An 18,440-nucleotide genomic window follows, 5' to 3' on the forward strand; every position below is an offset into this window, starting at 1 on the left:
GTATTTGCAACTTAGTCTGCCATTGTACAATGGATCCCTCCTGCTCTCCTGTCTCCTTGTGCACAGTATATTATCAAATCTTGTGGGGACCCATGAACATTTTTAAGGGACTCCCAGTTTAGTAGCATGGTTTTAGACCAAGAAAATACATTTATGCTTTTACAGCTGTGTGTGCAAGCCTGAACACACCAATAGCAGCAAACGTCCCTACAAGTGCCCTGTCTTCATAAAATGTCCACTTCCCTGTCTCTGACTTCTCCTTTATCCCCCACATCCAGTCTCTCACCAAATCCAGCTACTTACATCTGCTGAATATTGCCATAATTTATTCATTCCTCACTTAAAGAGACATTTCATTTTTAATCTAGCCTTCTATTTGTTACTATAACATAAGACAGTTTAGTAAATTTTCTAATCAGCAGAGTGCTGTTTATTAAAACTAATCAGCAACATTATTGCTTTAATTTGGAACAACTTGTGTAGTGAAAATGGACACAAATAATTCCATCAGTAAATATTTTATATTAAAGGGACATAAAACCCAAATTTTTTGTTCTTTCGTGATTCAGATAGAGCATGTGATTTAAAATACTTTCCAATGTACTTCTATTATCTAATTTTGTATTGTTCTCTTGGTATCATTTGTTAAAAAGGATGCACAGGAGGGTGCTGATTTGTGGCTGTGCATATACTGTATATGTCTCTTTGGTTCACCCAATGCATTCAGCTAGCTCCCACTCTCCCAGTAATTAATTGCTGTTTCTTCAACAAATGATACCAAGAGAATTAAGTATATTATATAATAGAAGTAAATTAGAAAGTTGTATTTTCTATTTGAATCATGAAATACAAATTTGGGGTTTCATGCAACAAAATTGATAATAGATGTCAATTACAAACTTTCATCTAGATTACAAGTTTTGCGGTAACAGGGGCGCGGTGCTAACGAGCAGTTTTACCTTACCGCTCACTTGCAGACAACGCTGGTATTGACGGGTTTTTACAAAAACTGGCGTTAGCCGCAGAAAAGTGAGTGGAGAGCAAAATTTAGCTCCACATCTCACCTCAATACCAGCGCTGCTTACGGTAGCGGTGAGCTGGCAAAACGTGCTCGTGCACGATTTTCCCCCATAGGAATCAATGGGGGGAGAACCGGCTGAAAAAAAACCTAACACCTGCAAAAAAGCAGCGTAAAGCTCCTAATGCAGCCCCATTGATTCCTTTAGGGAATACTCTTAATGTCTACACCTAACACCCTAACATGAACCCGAGTCTAAACACCCCTAATTCTTACACTTATTAACCCTAATCTGCCGCCCACGACATCGCCGACCTACCTACATTATATTATTAACCCCTAATCTGCCGCTCCGGACACGCCGCCCACCTACATTATACTTATTAACCCTTAATCTGCTGCCCCCAACATCGCCGACAACCTACATTATATTGATTAACCCCTGATCTGCCGCCCCCCAATGTCGCCGCCAACTACCTACACTTATTAACCCCTAATCTGCGCCCCCCAACGTCGCCCGCCACTATATTAAAGTTCTTAACCCCTAAACCTAAGTCTAACCCTAATCTAACACCCCTAACTTAAATATAATTTAAATAAATCAAAATAAAATAACTACAATGTACTAAATTATTCCTAGTTAAAACTAAATACTTACCTATAAAATAAACCCTAAGATAGCTACAATATAACTAACAGTTACATTGTATATATCTTAGGGTTTATTTTTATTTTACAGGCAACTTTGTATTTATTTTAACTAGGTACAATAGTTATTAAATAGTTATTAACTATTTAATAACTACCTAGTTAAAATAAAGACAAATTTACCTGTAAAATAAAACCTAACCTATGTTTACAATTACACCTAACACTACACTATAATTGAATTTATTCCCTAAAACTAAATACAATTAAATACAATTATCTAAAGTACGAAAAAAAAACAAACACTAAATTACAGAAAATAATAAAATAATTACAATTTTTTAAAACTAATTACACCTAATCTAATCCCCCTAATAAAATAAAAAAGCCCCCCAAAATAAAAAAGGCCTACCCTATACTAAATTACAAATAGCCTTTAAAAGGGCCTTTTGCGGGGCATTGCCCCAAAGTAATCAGCTCTTTTACCTGTAAAAAAAAGTATATATACCCCCCCAACATTAAAACCCCACACACCCAACCCTACTCTAAAACCCACCCAATACCCCCTTAATAAAAACCTAACACTAACCCATTGAAGATCACCCTACCTTGAGAAGTCTTCACCCAACCGGGCCTAAGTCCTCAACGAAGCCGGGCGAAGTGGTCCACCAGACGGGCAGAAGTCTTCATCCAAACTGGGAAGAAGAGGTCCTCCAGACGGGCAGAAGTCTTCATCCAGGCGGCATCTTCTATCTTCATCCATCCGGCGCGGAGCGGCTCCATCTTCAAGACATCTGACGCGGAGCATCCTCTTCAAACGACGTCCAACTGAAGAATGAAGGTTCCTTTAAATGACATCATCCAAGATGGCGTCCCTTCAATTCCGATTGGCTGATAGAATTCTATCAGCCCAATCGGAATTAAGGTAGAAAAAATCCTAATTGGCTGATGCAATCAGCCAATAGGATTGAGCTTGCATTCTATTGGCTGATCCAATCAGCCAATAGAATGCCAGCTCAATCCTATTGATTGGATCAGCCAATAGGATTGAACTTTAATCCTATTGGCTGATTGCATCAGCCAATAGGATTTTTTCTACCTTAATTCCGATTGGCTGATAGAATTCTATCAGCCAATCGGAATTGAAGGGACACCATCTTAGATGAAGTCATTTAAAGGAACCTTCATTCTTCAGTTGGACGTCATTTGAAGAGGATGCTCCGCGTCGGATGTCTTGAAGATGGAGCCACTCCGTGCCGGATAGATGAAAAAAGAAGATGCCGCCTGGATGAAGACTTCTGCCCGTCTGGAGGACCTCTTCTTCCCGGCTTGGATGAAGACTTCTGCCCGTCTGGAGGACCACTTCGCCCGGCTTCGTTGAGGACTTCGGCCCGGTTGGGTGAAGACTTCTCAAGGTAGGGTGATCTTCAAGGGGTTAGTGTTAGGTTTTATTAAGGGGGTATTGGGTGGGTTTTAGAGTAGGGTTGGGTGGTGGGTTTTAATGTTGGGGGGTATTGTACTTTCTCTTGTAAGGTGTATCGTCAAACTCTGACACGTGGGGAGAGTTAGTCGGCAAAACTTCCCCCTTGTCAGTTTCCTCTGGTGATAAATCTTTTAAAGCCAGAATATGATCTTTATAGCTTATAGTAAAATCAGTGCATTTGGTACACATTCTAAGAGGGGGTTCCACAATGGCTTCTAAACATAATGAACAATGAGTTTTCTCTGTGTCAGACATGTTTAAACAGACTAGTAATGAGACCAGCTAGCTTGTAAAACACTTTAATAACTGTGAACAAGCAAAAAATAAAAACGGTACTGTGCCTTTAAGAGAAAAAAACAATCACAGAAACTGCAAAGCAGTGAAAAAAGCAGTGAATTTTACGAAATTTTTACAGTGTGTATAATAGACTTAAATAGCATTGCACCCACTTGCAAATGGATGATTAACCCCTTCGTTTCAAAACCGGATCAAAAAAACGATATAAACGTTTTTAAACAGTCACAACCAACTGCCACAGCTCTGCTGTAGCTCCTACCTGCCCATACAACGACTTTGGAAGGCACAAAAACCCTTTAGAGAGGTCCTATATGTTCAGTGGACTCCTTCAGGGAAGCTGGAAGTCTCAAGCTGCAAAAAATACTGCATGATTTAGGCCTGAAATTAGGCCCCTCCCAACCTGTACTCACAGTGAGAGGGCCATAAAAAACTATCCCTAGGCAAAATCTAGTCAGCCATGTGGAAAAACTGTGCAATAAACGTTTATATACATCAAGCAAATGTTATATCTATTCAGTAAATAACAAAAATATTACCCTTTACAGCAAGCGTGATACCAGTCATTATTAAATCACTGTAATCAGGCTTACCTTAAATAAATCAGGTACTGTCAGCATTTTCTAGCTTATCCTCTCTCTAGAAAAATTGTTAACTGCACATACCTCAGAGCAGGAGACCCTGCACACCATTCCCCCAGCTGAAGTTACTCATCTCTTCAGTTATGTGTGAGAACAGCAGTGGATCTTAGTTACAAACTGCTAAGATCATCAAAAACCTCAGGCAGACTCGTCTTCAACTTTCTGCCTGAGGCTAAAATAGTACAACTCCAGTACCATTTGAAAATAATAAACTTTTGATTGAAGATAAACTACATTAATGCACCACATCTCTCTAGCAACTACCCATGTCGAGAGCTGCAAGAGAATGACTGAGGAGTGGCAGTTGGGGGAGGAGCTATATAGACAGCTCTGCTGTGGGTGATCCTCTTGCAGCTCCCTGTTGGGGAGGAGAATATCCCACAAGTAATGGATGATCCGTGGACTGGATACACCACAAGAGAAATACATTTATCAGGTAAGCATAAATTATGTTTTTTTTTACAGATAAAAGAGCTGATTACTTTGGGGCAATGCCCTGCAAAAGGCCCTTTTAAGGGCTATTTGTAATTTAGTATAGGTTAGGGCTTTTTTTTATTTTGGGGGGCTTTTTTATTTTATTAGGGGGATTAGATTAGGTGTAATTAGTTTAAAAAATTGTAATTATTTTATTATTTTCTGTAATTTAGTGTTTTTTTTTCCGTACTTTAGATAATTGTATTTAATTGTATTTAATTCTATTTAGTTTAGGGAATTAATTTAATTATAGTGTAGTGTTAGGTGTAATTGTAACATAGTTTAGGTTTTATTTTACAGGTAAATTTGACTTTATTTTAACTAGGTAGCTATTAAATAGTTAATAACTATTTAATAACTATTGTACCTAGTTAAAATAAATACAAAGTTGCCTGTAAAATAAAAATAAATCCTAAGCTAGCTACAATGTAACTATTAGTTATATTGTAGCTATCTTAGGGTTTATTTTATAGGTAAGTATTTAGTTTTAAATAGGAATAATTTAGTTAATTGTAGTTATTTTATTTAGATTTATTTAAATTATATTTAAGTTAGGGGGGGTTAGGGTTAGACTTAGATGTAGGGGTTAATACATTTAATATTGTTGCAGCAACGTTAGGGATGGAAGATTAGGGGTTAATAATATTTAACTAGTGTTTGCGATGCCGGAGTGCGGTGGTATAGGGGTTAATATATATTTTTATAGTGACGGCGATGTCCAGTTCGGCAGATTAGGGGTTAAAAATTTTATTTTAGTGTTTGCGATGTGGGGGGGCCTCAGTTTAGGGGTTAATAGGTAGTTTATGGGTGTTAGTGTATGTTTTAGCACTTTAGTTAAGAGTTTTATGCTACGGCGTTAGCCCATAAAACTCTTAACTACTGACTTTTAAATGCGGTACCAGTCTTGACAGGAGAGGCTGTACTGCTCACTTTTTGGAAGACTCATAATACCGGCGTTATGCAAGTCCCATTGAAAAAGTAGGATACGCATTTGACGTAAGTGGATTTGCGGTATTTTCGAGTCTGGCCAAAAAAGTGAGCGGTACACCTGTACCTGCAAGACTCGTAATACCAGCAGGCGTTAAAAAGCAGCGTTGGGACCTCTCAACGCTGCTTTTTAAGGCTAACTCAAGACTCGTAATCTAGCCGTCAATCTTCTTGGAATCCTTTATTTAAATAGCCCATATTTTTTTTGAGTGTACAATGTCCCTTTAAGCTACAACAACACATTCAAGAGCACTATGTTAAAAGGGCATCAAATTCAATTTATGTCAAAGGTGAGAGATAGGCATTTCCTCTCTGCCGTCTAAGTATCACAAAAGCTGGGCTATTTTCTTGCATGTGTAGTCCAAGAAGTGCTTTGATGTGTTGAAGTAAAGTATTAGTGCTGCTCCATAACATCTATGGATGCAACATCTTTGCATTAACTGTCCAAAGCAATTTTCTGGAATAAACCGTACTTTGAAGACTTAGAATTTGAAGTAAGAAAAATCCTCATAAAGTTCATATAGGAATAGCAAAATATAATATTGTATTACAATTACACTAAATTCTAATGAAAGAATTATAGAAAAATTTCCCTTTTGATATCACTTGCACTTTTGCAGGATGGCTATCCAAAAATAACTCGTACTGCAACTGAATAAAAATATGTATAATATAAAGCAAAAATCATGATATAGAAACAGAATTAAACCAATTAAAAAAGGTAATGTATACATAGTTAGAGCTCTTTTCTTTAGTTATTATACAAGGTAAAGAAATACATTTAAAATATTACTTTTATTCCACACTATTTATAAAACTGAGAGAAAAAAGATCAGAGAAATGAGTTGGCTGAAGAACAACTAAGTGACGATCAAAAAAATGAGTTGGCCTTAGATCAAATGAGTATACTTTGCAGGATCAGTGAAACCGTCCCTTGTAATGTTATAGACTGTGATTTCAATATTGTTTACCATTTAAAGGGGCATTGCATAAAAAAAAATCATCCATATGAAAACATAAACACTTTTGCTTGAAAATGTGAAATAAAGATATAAATTGAATTTAATACAGCAGTATCAGTTGTGTAGGTCTTACTGTACTTATCAGCCAATGAGTACCTGCTAATGTAAACACATACTATATTTACAGGAAATTGTATAATTCTAAAACATCTGTTAAATTAGATTATTTCATTTGTTATCGACCAAGTGATATCTAGCCGGTCATGTGACTCATCATTTTAATTAAAAAATTGTGTTGGTTTACTTTTGGGTGGAGAAGATGGTAATTTCTTAGGCTAACACAATTTATATCTCTAAATGTTGTTCACATTGAATTAAAAGACATAAACAAATTTGTAATGACAAGATGTTTCTGCAGTGTCGCAATAAATTAGCATACCAACTGAGTGTGAAAACTTTCGGAATACATTAACACATTGTTGCTGCATGTGTTTTTTAATGCCTGAACCCCATCTACCCTTGTCTTATTTGGAGGAAACATACATTTTTTTGTTGTATCGTTTCTTATCTACCTCTGCTAAGGCCAGTTAGGGAGATGTATTTAGCAGGGTGTACTTTCAGTTCTCAAGACTGGAAAACATACAGAATTCAAAGATAAACTACCTGAAAAGCATCAAAATAAATGATGCAGTACACTGCAATGTTTTTCTTTACTACAGATATGTAGTTAGGCTAACAGCTTTATCCAGCACTGGAGAGCGCTACATTTACCAAAATGGCACAGTTGTGATTAGTGAAAAACCCTGTGTGTCAGTAAGGAGGGGTTTTGTTTATAAACGTAGGCCATTTGGATGCAATAAAAGTAGAGGAAACCTTGATTTTTACGTAAAAGATTAATTGGGCCCCGAAATACATGAATATATGGCAATGAGATGGAATGCAAACAGAGATAGCTAATTGCAATATTCCTCAACTCCACAATTTTTCCACAGCTTATGGATGAGCTACCCACTCATAGTTACAATTGCTGAACCAGCAACACACACCAATAGATGAAGTGTCAATACATATGCTACACATAAAAACCACTGGAACCTAATTGAAATTACTTAAACCTAATTTAGTATAAGAGATACATAATAATTAAAATTGATAGAATGCATACTTCAAAGTTATAAGCACTACATGTTATGTTGTCTTATATTATATATAATTGTTACAACAGAATTGTTAAATCAATCTGATTTACAAAATGTTACACAGAATGCCATGTTTAAACTGTAGCAAGCACCGAGATGGGAATTTTTTTTTCTATCTTAAACTACTGCTAATGTGCATAAGATCTTTAAGGTCACAGCAATAACCATTTAATTTCCACTAGCCCACGCTAACAAATTAGTGACTTTTTTGGTTCAAGAGAGGCCAATTTTGCCATTAATGGGCTTATACTAGAAGTACACCGAATTGAAACGAGAGAGATAAACCATGGAGGACTTTGCAGATGATATATACTGTCCCATAATGTACAGTAAGATCTACTTTGATATGTACAACTCTCACTATTTGTTATGTGTTCTTTTGCAGACTATGTACATTTTTAATGTACCTTAATAAAGCATTTACAGGGGGGGGGGAAAGATTAATTGGGCCCCATTTATTAAGCTGTGAATGCAGCTTAGTGGCTTCAGCATTTCAGATTTCCACAGCTACTTAGCATCTCCCCCACCTAAAGTGTGGCGGAGTTAAATCATCCTGATCGGGATGATTGACAACTCCTGCTTACGTGTGATTGGCCGCGCATGAGTAGGGGGCAGCATTGCACAAGCAGCAACTTGTGCAATGTTAAATGCGGACAGCATATGCTGCTCGCTTACTGTAAGGCTGGGTGGACAGGTTCCCAGCAACAAACCTTGTCCCCCCCGACGTTTAATAAATAGAGCCCATGGTGGGTTAGATATGAGGGGAGTTCAAATTGCTGCACACAAGCAAAAAGGGGTTTATCGCGGCTCTTTGCGCATGTCAGAAGTAGCGCGCCTATAACGAGTTTAAAGTAAACACGTTCGCTTGAGTGCAATTGAATTTAACACGAGTCGGGATAGCAAAACTTCAGAGCTCTGGTTAACTGTTACACTTGAATAAAAAAATGCACAAAATACATCAAAAATACATTTAAAAGTACAGTTACACTCATAATAAAACTGTCTAATAAAAATTATTTAAAAAAAAATAATGTTGCATAAAAAAGTTGCAAGGGCTCAAAGATATGAGGTTTCAGGTATTAGAGAGAGATACATACATATACAGTACATGTCTAAATATGTATATATATATATATATATAAGTGGGTGTGTACATATGTATTTATATGTGTATCTATGTATTTACAGACATATAAAGCATAAATACACATTTATAGACATATAAATAAGTGCATTGAAGGCCTTTGCAGTCAAGTAATTGAAAACATGAAAAATCATATTAATGCAATATTCATATTTAATAAAGTATTTAACTGTGTATTTAATGTAAATAGTTCACATTCCAATGTTCTTCACATAGAGAAATATGTTCTAAGTATTTATAAATCTATATTCCTATATATATCTGTATATATCTATACCTATATATAATCATTAGACATGTGCGTTTCGTTTCGTTCCAAATCGAAATTCGGACAAATTTGTCAAATTTGGGGCATCTGATCGATTAGAATTTCCGAATTTCCGTAGCAACGAAACTAACGAATAAATCCGAATTAGTTCGGATTTATTCGTTACATTCGGATGGCCATGGACTAATCACAATTACACTAGTATTGTACAGTATTAGGTTATATCACTCTGCTATGGGTTACACCTAATATTACAGTACATAATACTAGTCTAATACACAGCACATCCCACCTAACACATAACGAACTTCCGAATTTACGAATCGAATCCAAACCGAATACATCCAAATTTATTCGAATCCTAATGAATCCGAAATGAATGCTTTCAAATGTATCCGAATTTGAATCGATCCCAAAATGAAATTCGAAAACATCCGAATCGATCCGAAATGAACCAAAACAAAAAGTCTAATAATCATCTATATATAGGTATAGATATATATTTTACCAAAAAAATCATATATATATATATATGAATAAATAGAACATTTTCATCTATGTGGAGAACATTGGAATGTGAAATATTAATATTTTCATGTCAGGTTAGCGCATTTGAGATTATGCGATCGGGTTTGCGTGCGAGTAGGGTGTAAGTTTTTCTCTCACTTTTTCTTGCTCCATTCACTTCTATGGGGGGAATACATTAAACACGGTTGTGATATTCTAACTTTAACTTTTTGAGCATTTCGGGTTGTGAAAACATTTTACTTTCAACTTGTAATGTGTGTGCTACCCGACACACAAAAAAAGCTTACTTCTAGCAGATTTAACACACGAGTAGGAGCGCAAAATACTGCTCCACTCATAATCTAACCCTTATTAATTAATAAATGATTGGAAAATGTGCTAATGTGATAGACTGGCTTGATGAAGCAATACAAATTTACCAATGCCTGGCTTTATGTCAGTAGGAATTTCAAATCACCACATTCAAAGATCTGGAGTTGATTACTTTGCTTGGAGCATAGTTGTACAACTGCACTAATACACAAACTTTATGGAAAGTGTATTTTACTTCTCTAAGTGTTATGTAGTGCACAGTTATGTAGCGCACACCACACAGGTTATTTCCGATGACGGCAGACAAAAGATTAGAAAATCATTGTGCACAAAGCTGCTTAGACAAGCACAACAGACCTTTGCTGTGTTTTCAGCTACTACACAGTAATGCCAAACTGTGCAGTTGATGTTAACATTTAGGTCTGGGAATAAAAAGCAACCCTGGAAAATTTGAAGACCCAGTCCCGCACCACACCTCGGCCTAGACAGATTTATGATTTTCTCTTTGCAGCAGGCAGTACTGCCCACACCATAGACTTACTATTATGCTTTTTATTATGCACAGTACATCCCGCTGCAAATGGCATATTACTCAAAAAAAAAAAGTCTTAGCTGAGGGCGGCCAGAGGGTCTTTACTGGAATAAGTGTAAATATAGATAATATTTTGTGAAATTCTATCTGCTTTATGTTTTGTGTCTATTTTTTAATTTAAACATATTTTTGCCTCTGTTGAGTGATTTTAGACAGGCATAGGTGCATACACACATTGTCAAAATTAAGCCATTTCTCTGGAAAATGTGTTTATTTTTTTATTTAAATAACTAATTTTTCACATAATTTGCAAGATGGTGCACAGTGACTGATTATTTTTTTATTTAAAAATATAGATACAAAATCCTAAATTTTAACTTAGTTTTTCTGTCTATCCACTATTGAGCAGAGTCTAGGGGGTAAAAAATTTGCCAGATCAGAAGTGAAAACCCACCCCAAGAAGAAGTCTCTAAAAAAAAAAAATGGGGAGGTGGATTTCCTTCTGAAAATTGTGAGATGTCTCCCATAGAATGTAATGGAACTGGCTGGAAAGGTAAACTTTGCTGGGGACAAGAAAGTTAACAGGCAGCAGGGATGGCACTTTAAAAGTTAAATACTACAGCCAATACAAATCACTCTATGTTTTCAGCATGAAGTACCTCGCCTCTATTTCTATGTACAAGTGTTTTTCTATGTGGGTAAGTAGGGTTTCCAGGTGTCCAGTATTCAACTGGACAGTCCAGTATTTCAGCAGACTGTCCAGTAAAAACTTCACAAAAATACTGGACACTTAAATGTCCCTAAATGTTAGCTGAATGTGAAAGGCCTCCTATGCATCAGCACATTACAAATATGGAGCAGAAATAAGTGACATGCAATTAAGGGGATCAAATCACTAATGTTTAGGTGTATTACTGGAAACATATAATTATTTATTGTATCTTACTGGCAGCCAAGCGGTAAAATGATTGCTCAGTTGAGAAATATATACATGGTGGGATCAAGAGTGGGGGCTTCTGGGGGGCACTGTGTGACCCCATCTAATGTTGTGACCAATCACAGCTGGCAACCCTAGTAGTTAGTGTTTTGATTATTTTGGGACAATTTTGCCACCTTTTAGTTTGCAAGAAAAAACAGGGAGAACTGCAGGGGGAAATAATTTTCCTTTCTGCTTGGAGTAAACATTCTGCACCCAACCCCGATTATGTTATATATATATAATAAGCTTTCTACTATTGTGAATAGAACCTACCATACTGAAATATTAAAGGACCAGTCAACACTGTAGATTTGCATAATTAACAAATGCACGATAACAAGACAATGCAATAGCACTTTGTCTGAACTTCAAATGAGTAGTAGATTATATGTATATTTCCACTCCCCCTGTATCATGTGACAGTCATCAGCCAATCACAAATGCATATACGTATATGCTTTGAATTCATGCACATGCTCAGTAAGAGTTGGTAACTCAAAAAGCATAAATATAAAAAGACTGTGCACATTTTGTTAATGGAAGTAAATTGGAAAGTTGTTTAAAATTGCATGCTGTATCTGAATCATGAAGTTTAATTTTGACTTAAGTGTCCCTTTAAGTATTATTTTCTCTAAAAGCAGCTATAGAGCAACTACATATTGTGATTTAATGCCTTCATGCCGGGGTGCAAGTGCTTAGATCGGAACGATCGCCATATAAGGTAAGACGTTCCATGGCGTCCTAACGCTGTTAAAGCCCAGTGCTGTTAGGCCGGTATGGAATATCCTAACGGCGTGAAACAACAGCCAAACTCCAATCAATGTGCCTTATTTGGAGAAGCCACTATGGGCTTTAATCCACAGACAACAAGACTAGCGACTGTCATAAAGTTAGTATACAGTACATTGTTTAGCATTTGTTATCTAATAAAGCCAATTAGCAACATATATGTAGCAGAGTTAGCCTTGAATCAGCACAGTGTAGTTGAGAATTAGAAATCGCTCAGTTTACAGAGCTAAATTACATGAAAAGGGGCAAAGTAAATACTGAAAATATATTGCAAAGTCGTTTCTTTATACATAACTAAACATGTATATAAAAATATTTTATACTGTCCCTTTAATTAATTTCTACTGTCCCTGGCTTGTTCACAGCTGTGTCGATTTGTTTTTATAGTAAATTAATGATTTTAGGTAGAGCAAATAGCTCTGAGTAATGAATCATAGAATGACTTGCATCAGTATAAATTTGGGGTAACAATAGGTAGTGATTGCTGCTGAATTCTGCCAGCCCTGCAGTGAAAGTGTTAAGAGGGAAGTGCACCTTCTCTCCTCCCCTTGCTGACTCCTCCTAGAGCTTCCTCCTGTCTTCTGCTGCAGGGAATCCCCTGATCTCTCAGGGACAGAGCACCATGGCATCTGTAGTGACCACACAGCTGCCAGGCACTAACTACCTCCTCCTAGCCTTGAACTTGCTGGCTGCCTGCACTACCTCTGTGCTCTCCTTCCAGTTTATCTCTGCCAGGCAGGCTCAGCCAAGCACTGCTGGAATCACATACAAAACATACTACTTTAACCAGAAGGTAAGTCAGATTGCATTGGAGGTGACTTGGGTACCCTTTAACCATTGCACTGCTTTCTCTTGTCTTGCAAGTTACAAACCTATAGCTGCTATAGAACACTCAGGCAGGCAGGGGTTATTGGTTCTGCATTAATGCAAATCAGATTTCACATCACATCACGGGTTAAGCTGAATCCTCTTCCTGTGTTTCGCAAGCTGTTTTCAGACTGTATAAAACTGCTATATAAGCTCGGTGTACTGATGCCTGTGCTGACAGTGCAGTTTAATTTGGTGTAGTCAGCAGAGAATTCTGATTTGATGTTGCCTCAGAAATGTATTTTTGTAATTGAGGAACCACTGTTATATTAACCCATTGATTGCTTTAGAAAGTATTGCAACACATTGCTGCTCTTTCTAGTATATAAGGGGTCAGATTGTGTATATGGGTGCTGGGTATTTACAGCTAGTGATTTCTATGCTGATCACAGATTTATTTCTATACATCAGTGGGTGTTGCAGACATTATAAGATGCTATCAGGGATATTGGATGATAAGGGAGTTTCACTACTTGTTTTCATTAACCATAAACAATACTCACATTTCTGATTTAAATCCCTCTTTAAACATCTCACACTAATATTAGAACAGAAGCATAAGGGATACTATTGTAACACATTTTGTAATTTAATAAGATTGGCACCGTTTTACCTGCCCAAAAGACGTTTGACAAGATACCCCTATTAGTACTACTCCCAAATGCGCAATTCTCAGCACATTTACCTGGATATTGGGGCATATGCCCTCATTAGCAAGTCTAATTGACTCTCTCTTTTTTTCTTTTAACGCTTCTTGCACATTTTGATACAATAAAGCATACCTTTTCCTCCATATACTCCTTTTAATATGTTGCCTTGTTACTTTAAGGCTTCAGGTTGTTGCTGTTATGGTCACCTGGTTTGAATGTCTCTAATCTGCAGTAATTTCCTCGTTTGAATGTCTGTAATCTGCAGTATTTTGTGCAACAGCAGGTTCAAGGGATAGTAAAGTCAAAATTTAATGTTCATGATTAGATAAAATATGCAATTTTTAACAAATTTCCATTTTACATCTATTATCTAACTAGCTTTGTGCTCTCTTATCCTTTATTGAAAAGCATACCTAGGTAGGCTCAGGAGCACTAAAGCACATCTTAGAAATGTATTGCTGTTCCTTTAACAAAAAGGTACAAAGTGTATAAAGCAAATTTGATAATAGAGGTAAATTATCACAAAGAAAAAAAATAGGTTTCATGTCCCTTTTTTAAGAGAAGCTGGCTAGGCTTTCTGAAAAAGTTAGGGCTGGTGGAGATGTTAGAGTAATAATGTGCCACAGCTGGACGCCTAAAACTTTGAGAAAAAAAGTTAATCAAAAGGTCTATTATTGATAAATGAATTAATTTAAAATGATAATGTTAGAGCATGTAATCTTAACCCCTGTAAAGGTGGTTCTACTGTCACACACAGTAGAACACTACTAGTCCTGAAACTGCTGCTGTTCCCATCAGCAGAGCTAGTAGTCACATGATTCATATGTGTAACTCGCACTGCTGATTGGATGAGCGTTGAATTCCCCCCCTTGACCAGCAGAACACTGTGGGTCCTGAGCTGAACTTCTGTTTCACACAGTAGAGAAAGGTCCATAGTTGTAAAATGAATTGCTCTAAAGCAGGGTTATTCAAACTTTGTTTTCCAAGACCCAGTGACATGATACCACATACCTTCGTGACCCTACTTTTATGCTCGGTCTGAAAATTTCAGTAGTAATATCCAGGAAGGACTAAATTGTGTGCATACTTATTCCTGATTGTAGTCAAACTTGAAAGTGTTGTAAAAGGTAATAAAACACACACTCTAACACATACCACACACACTCTCATATTACACATATACACACACTACACACACTCATATTACACATATATACACACTACACACACTCTCATATTACACATACACACACTACACATACCACACACACTCTCATATTACATATATACAAACACTACACACACTCATATTACACATATATACACACTACACACACTCTCATATTACACATATATACACACACACACACACTACACACACTCTCATATTACACATACACACACTACACACACTCTCATATTACACACACTACACACACTCTCATATTACACACACTACACACACTCTCATATTACACACACACACACTCTCATATTACACACACACACACACTCTCATATTACACACACACACACACTCTCATATTACACACACTACACACACTCTCATATTACACACACACACACTCTCATATTACACATACACACACACTACACACACTCATATTACACATATATACACACTACACACACTACACACACTCTCATATTACACATACACACACTACACATACCACACACACTCTCATATTACACATATACACACACTACACACACTCATATTACACATATATACACACTACACACACTCTCATATTACACATATATATATATATATATATATATATATATATATATATATATACACACACACACTACACACACTCTCATATTACACATACACACACTACACACACTCTCATATTACACATACACACACTCTCATATTACACATACACACACTACACACACTCTCATATTACACATACACACACTACACACACTCTCATATTACACATACACACACACACTCTCATATTACACATACACACACACACTCTCATATTACACATACACACACACACTCTCATATTACACATACACACACACACTCTCATATTACACATACACACACACACACTCTCATATTACACATACACACACACACACTCTCATATTACACATACACACACACACACTCTCATATTACACATACACACACACACTCTCATATTACACACACTCTCATATTACACATACACACACTACACACACTCTCATATTACACATACACACACACACTCTCATATTACACATACACACACTACACACACACACACATACACACACTACACACACTCTCATCTTACACATATATAAACACTACACACTCTCATCTTACACATATATAAACACTACACACACTCATCTTACACATACAGGGAGTGCAGAATTATTAGGCAAGTTGTATTTTTGAGGATTAATTTTATTATTGAACAACAACCATGTTCTCAATGAACCCAAAAAACTCATTAATATCAAAGCTGAATAGTTTTGGAAGTAGTTTTTAGTTTGTTTTTAGTTATAGCTATTTTAGAGGGATATCTGTGTGTGCAGGTGACTATTACTGTGCATAATTATTAGGCAACTTAACAAAAAACAAATATATACCCATTTCAATTATTTATTTTTACCAGTTAAACCAATATAACATCTCAACATTCACAAATATACATTTCTGACATTCAAAAACAAAACAAAAACAAATCAGTGACCAATATAGCCACCTTTCTTTGCAAGGACACTCAAAAGCCTGCCATCCATGGATTTTGTCAGTGTTTTGATCTGTTCACCATCAACATTGCGTGCAGCAGCAACCACAGCCTCCCAGACACTGTTCAGAGAGGTGTACTGTTTTCCCTCCTTGTAAATCTCACATTTGATGATGGACTACAGGTTCTCAATGGGGTTCAGATCAGGTGAACAAGGAGGCCATGTCATTAGATTTTCTTCTTTTATACCCTTTCTTGCCAGCCACGCTGTGGAGTACTTGGACGCGTGTGATGGAGCATTGTACTGCATGAAAATCATGTTTTTTTTGAAGGATGCAGACTTCTTCCTGTACCACTGCTTGAAGAAGGTGTCTTCCAGAAACTGGCAGTAGGACTGGGAGTTGAGCTTGACTCCATCCTCAACCCGAAAAGGCCCCACAAGCTCATCTTTGATGATACCAGCCCAAACCAGTACTCTACCTCAACCTTGCTGGCGTCTGAGTCGGACTGGAGCTCTCTGCCCTTTACCAATCCAGCCACAGGCCCATCCATCTGGCCCATCAAGACTCACTCTCATTTCATCAGTCCATAAAACCTTAGAAAAATCAGTCTTGAGATATTTCTTGGCCCAGTCTTGACGTTTCAGCTTGTGTGTCTTGTTCAGTAGTGGTCGTCTTTCAGCCTTTCTTACCTTGGCCATGTCTCTGAGTATTGCACACCTTGTGCTTTTGGGCACTCCAGTGATGTTGCAGCTCTGAAATATGGCCAAACTGGTGGCATCTTGGCAGCTGCACGCTTTGACTTTTCTCAGTTCATGGGCAGTTATTTTGCGCCTTGGTTTTTCCACATGCTTCTTGCGACCCTGTTGACTATTTTGAATGAAACGCTTGATTGTTCGATGATCACGCTTCAGAAGCTTTGCAATTTTAAGAGTGCTGCATCCCTCTGCAAGATATCTCACTATTTTTGACTTTTCTGAGCCTGTCAAGTCCTTCTTTTGACCCATTTTGCCAAAGGAAAGGAAGTTGCCTAATAATTATGCACACCTGATATAGGGTGTTGATGTCATTAGACCACACCCCTTCTCATTACAGAGATGCACATCACCTAATATGCTTAATTGGTAGTAGGCTTTCGAGCCTATACAGCTTGGAGTAAGACAACATGCATAAAGAGGATGATGTGGTCAAAATACTCATTTGCCTAATAATTCTGCACTCCCTGTATATACACACTCTCATTTTACACATATATATATATATATATATATATATATATATATATATATATATATATATACACACACACTCTCATATTACACATGTACACATATACACTCACCACACACTATCATACAACACACACACTCTCATATTACACATATATACACACACTCACCCCAAACTATCATACAAACACACACACTCTCATATTACAAATATACACACACACCACACACACTCTCATATTGCATATACAGTATACAACAGAAGTGAGTACACCCCATTGCAATATCAATTAAATGTCAAATGATTCAAAATTGTATAACCTAACTGCATTACGTCTAAGTTTTACAGTAGGGTATTTGCTCTTATGTAAAATTTAAAACTAACAGTTTAGATTTACTGTATTAAAAATACCGGCCCCAAAGCAGGAAATTAATGCAACAAAAGTCAGTGCACCTTTCATTACTGAGATTCTAATCTTTTATTATTATTATTTTTTTAATACTTTGCATGTCCACCTTTTATTTTTATAAGAAATCACTTAGCGCCTACTACTAAATGAACCCTTAGCTCTGATAAGTGACCCCTAGTGGTCAGAATCGTTTAAGGAAAATCGGAAAATCAAAGGTTATCAAAGCGCCAGCTGACCGGCTTGGGTTCAGAAATGTGAAACCTATTCCTTCACAGTAAAGTTAAAATAAAGTAAT

The 18,440-nt window shown here is 36.8% G+C and overlaps 2 protein-coding genes across 2 annotated transcripts in view; one reads left to right on the forward strand and one right to left on the reverse strand.

Moving 5' to 3' along the window:
• Positions 1 to 18,440, reverse strand: part of DDIAS (DNA damage induced apoptosis suppressor) — an 87,024-nt gene that overhangs the window by 35,699 nt on the left and 32,885 nt on the right. The window lies entirely within an intron of this gene.
• The window catches only part of PRCP (prolylcarboxypeptidase), an 83,094-nt gene continuing 77,477 nt past the window's right edge, over positions 12,824 to 18,440 (forward strand). Inside the window, exon 1 of the mRNA XM_053708670.1 lies at positions 12,824 to 13,051. Within this exon, the coding sequence (XP_053564645.1) occupies positions 12,881 to 13,051 (171 nt within the window). The 5' untranslated portion in view covers positions 12,824 to 12,880. The remainder of the gene's footprint in view (positions 13,052 to 18,440) is intronic.

This window comes from Bombina bombina, chromosome 3 (assembly GCF_027579735.1).
Source record: "Bombina bombina isolate aBomBom1 chromosome 3, aBomBom1.pri, whole genome shotgun sequence".
In the NCBI taxonomy this organism is placed as follows: Eukaryota; Metazoa; Chordata; class Amphibia; order Anura; family Bombinatoridae; genus Bombina; species Bombina bombina.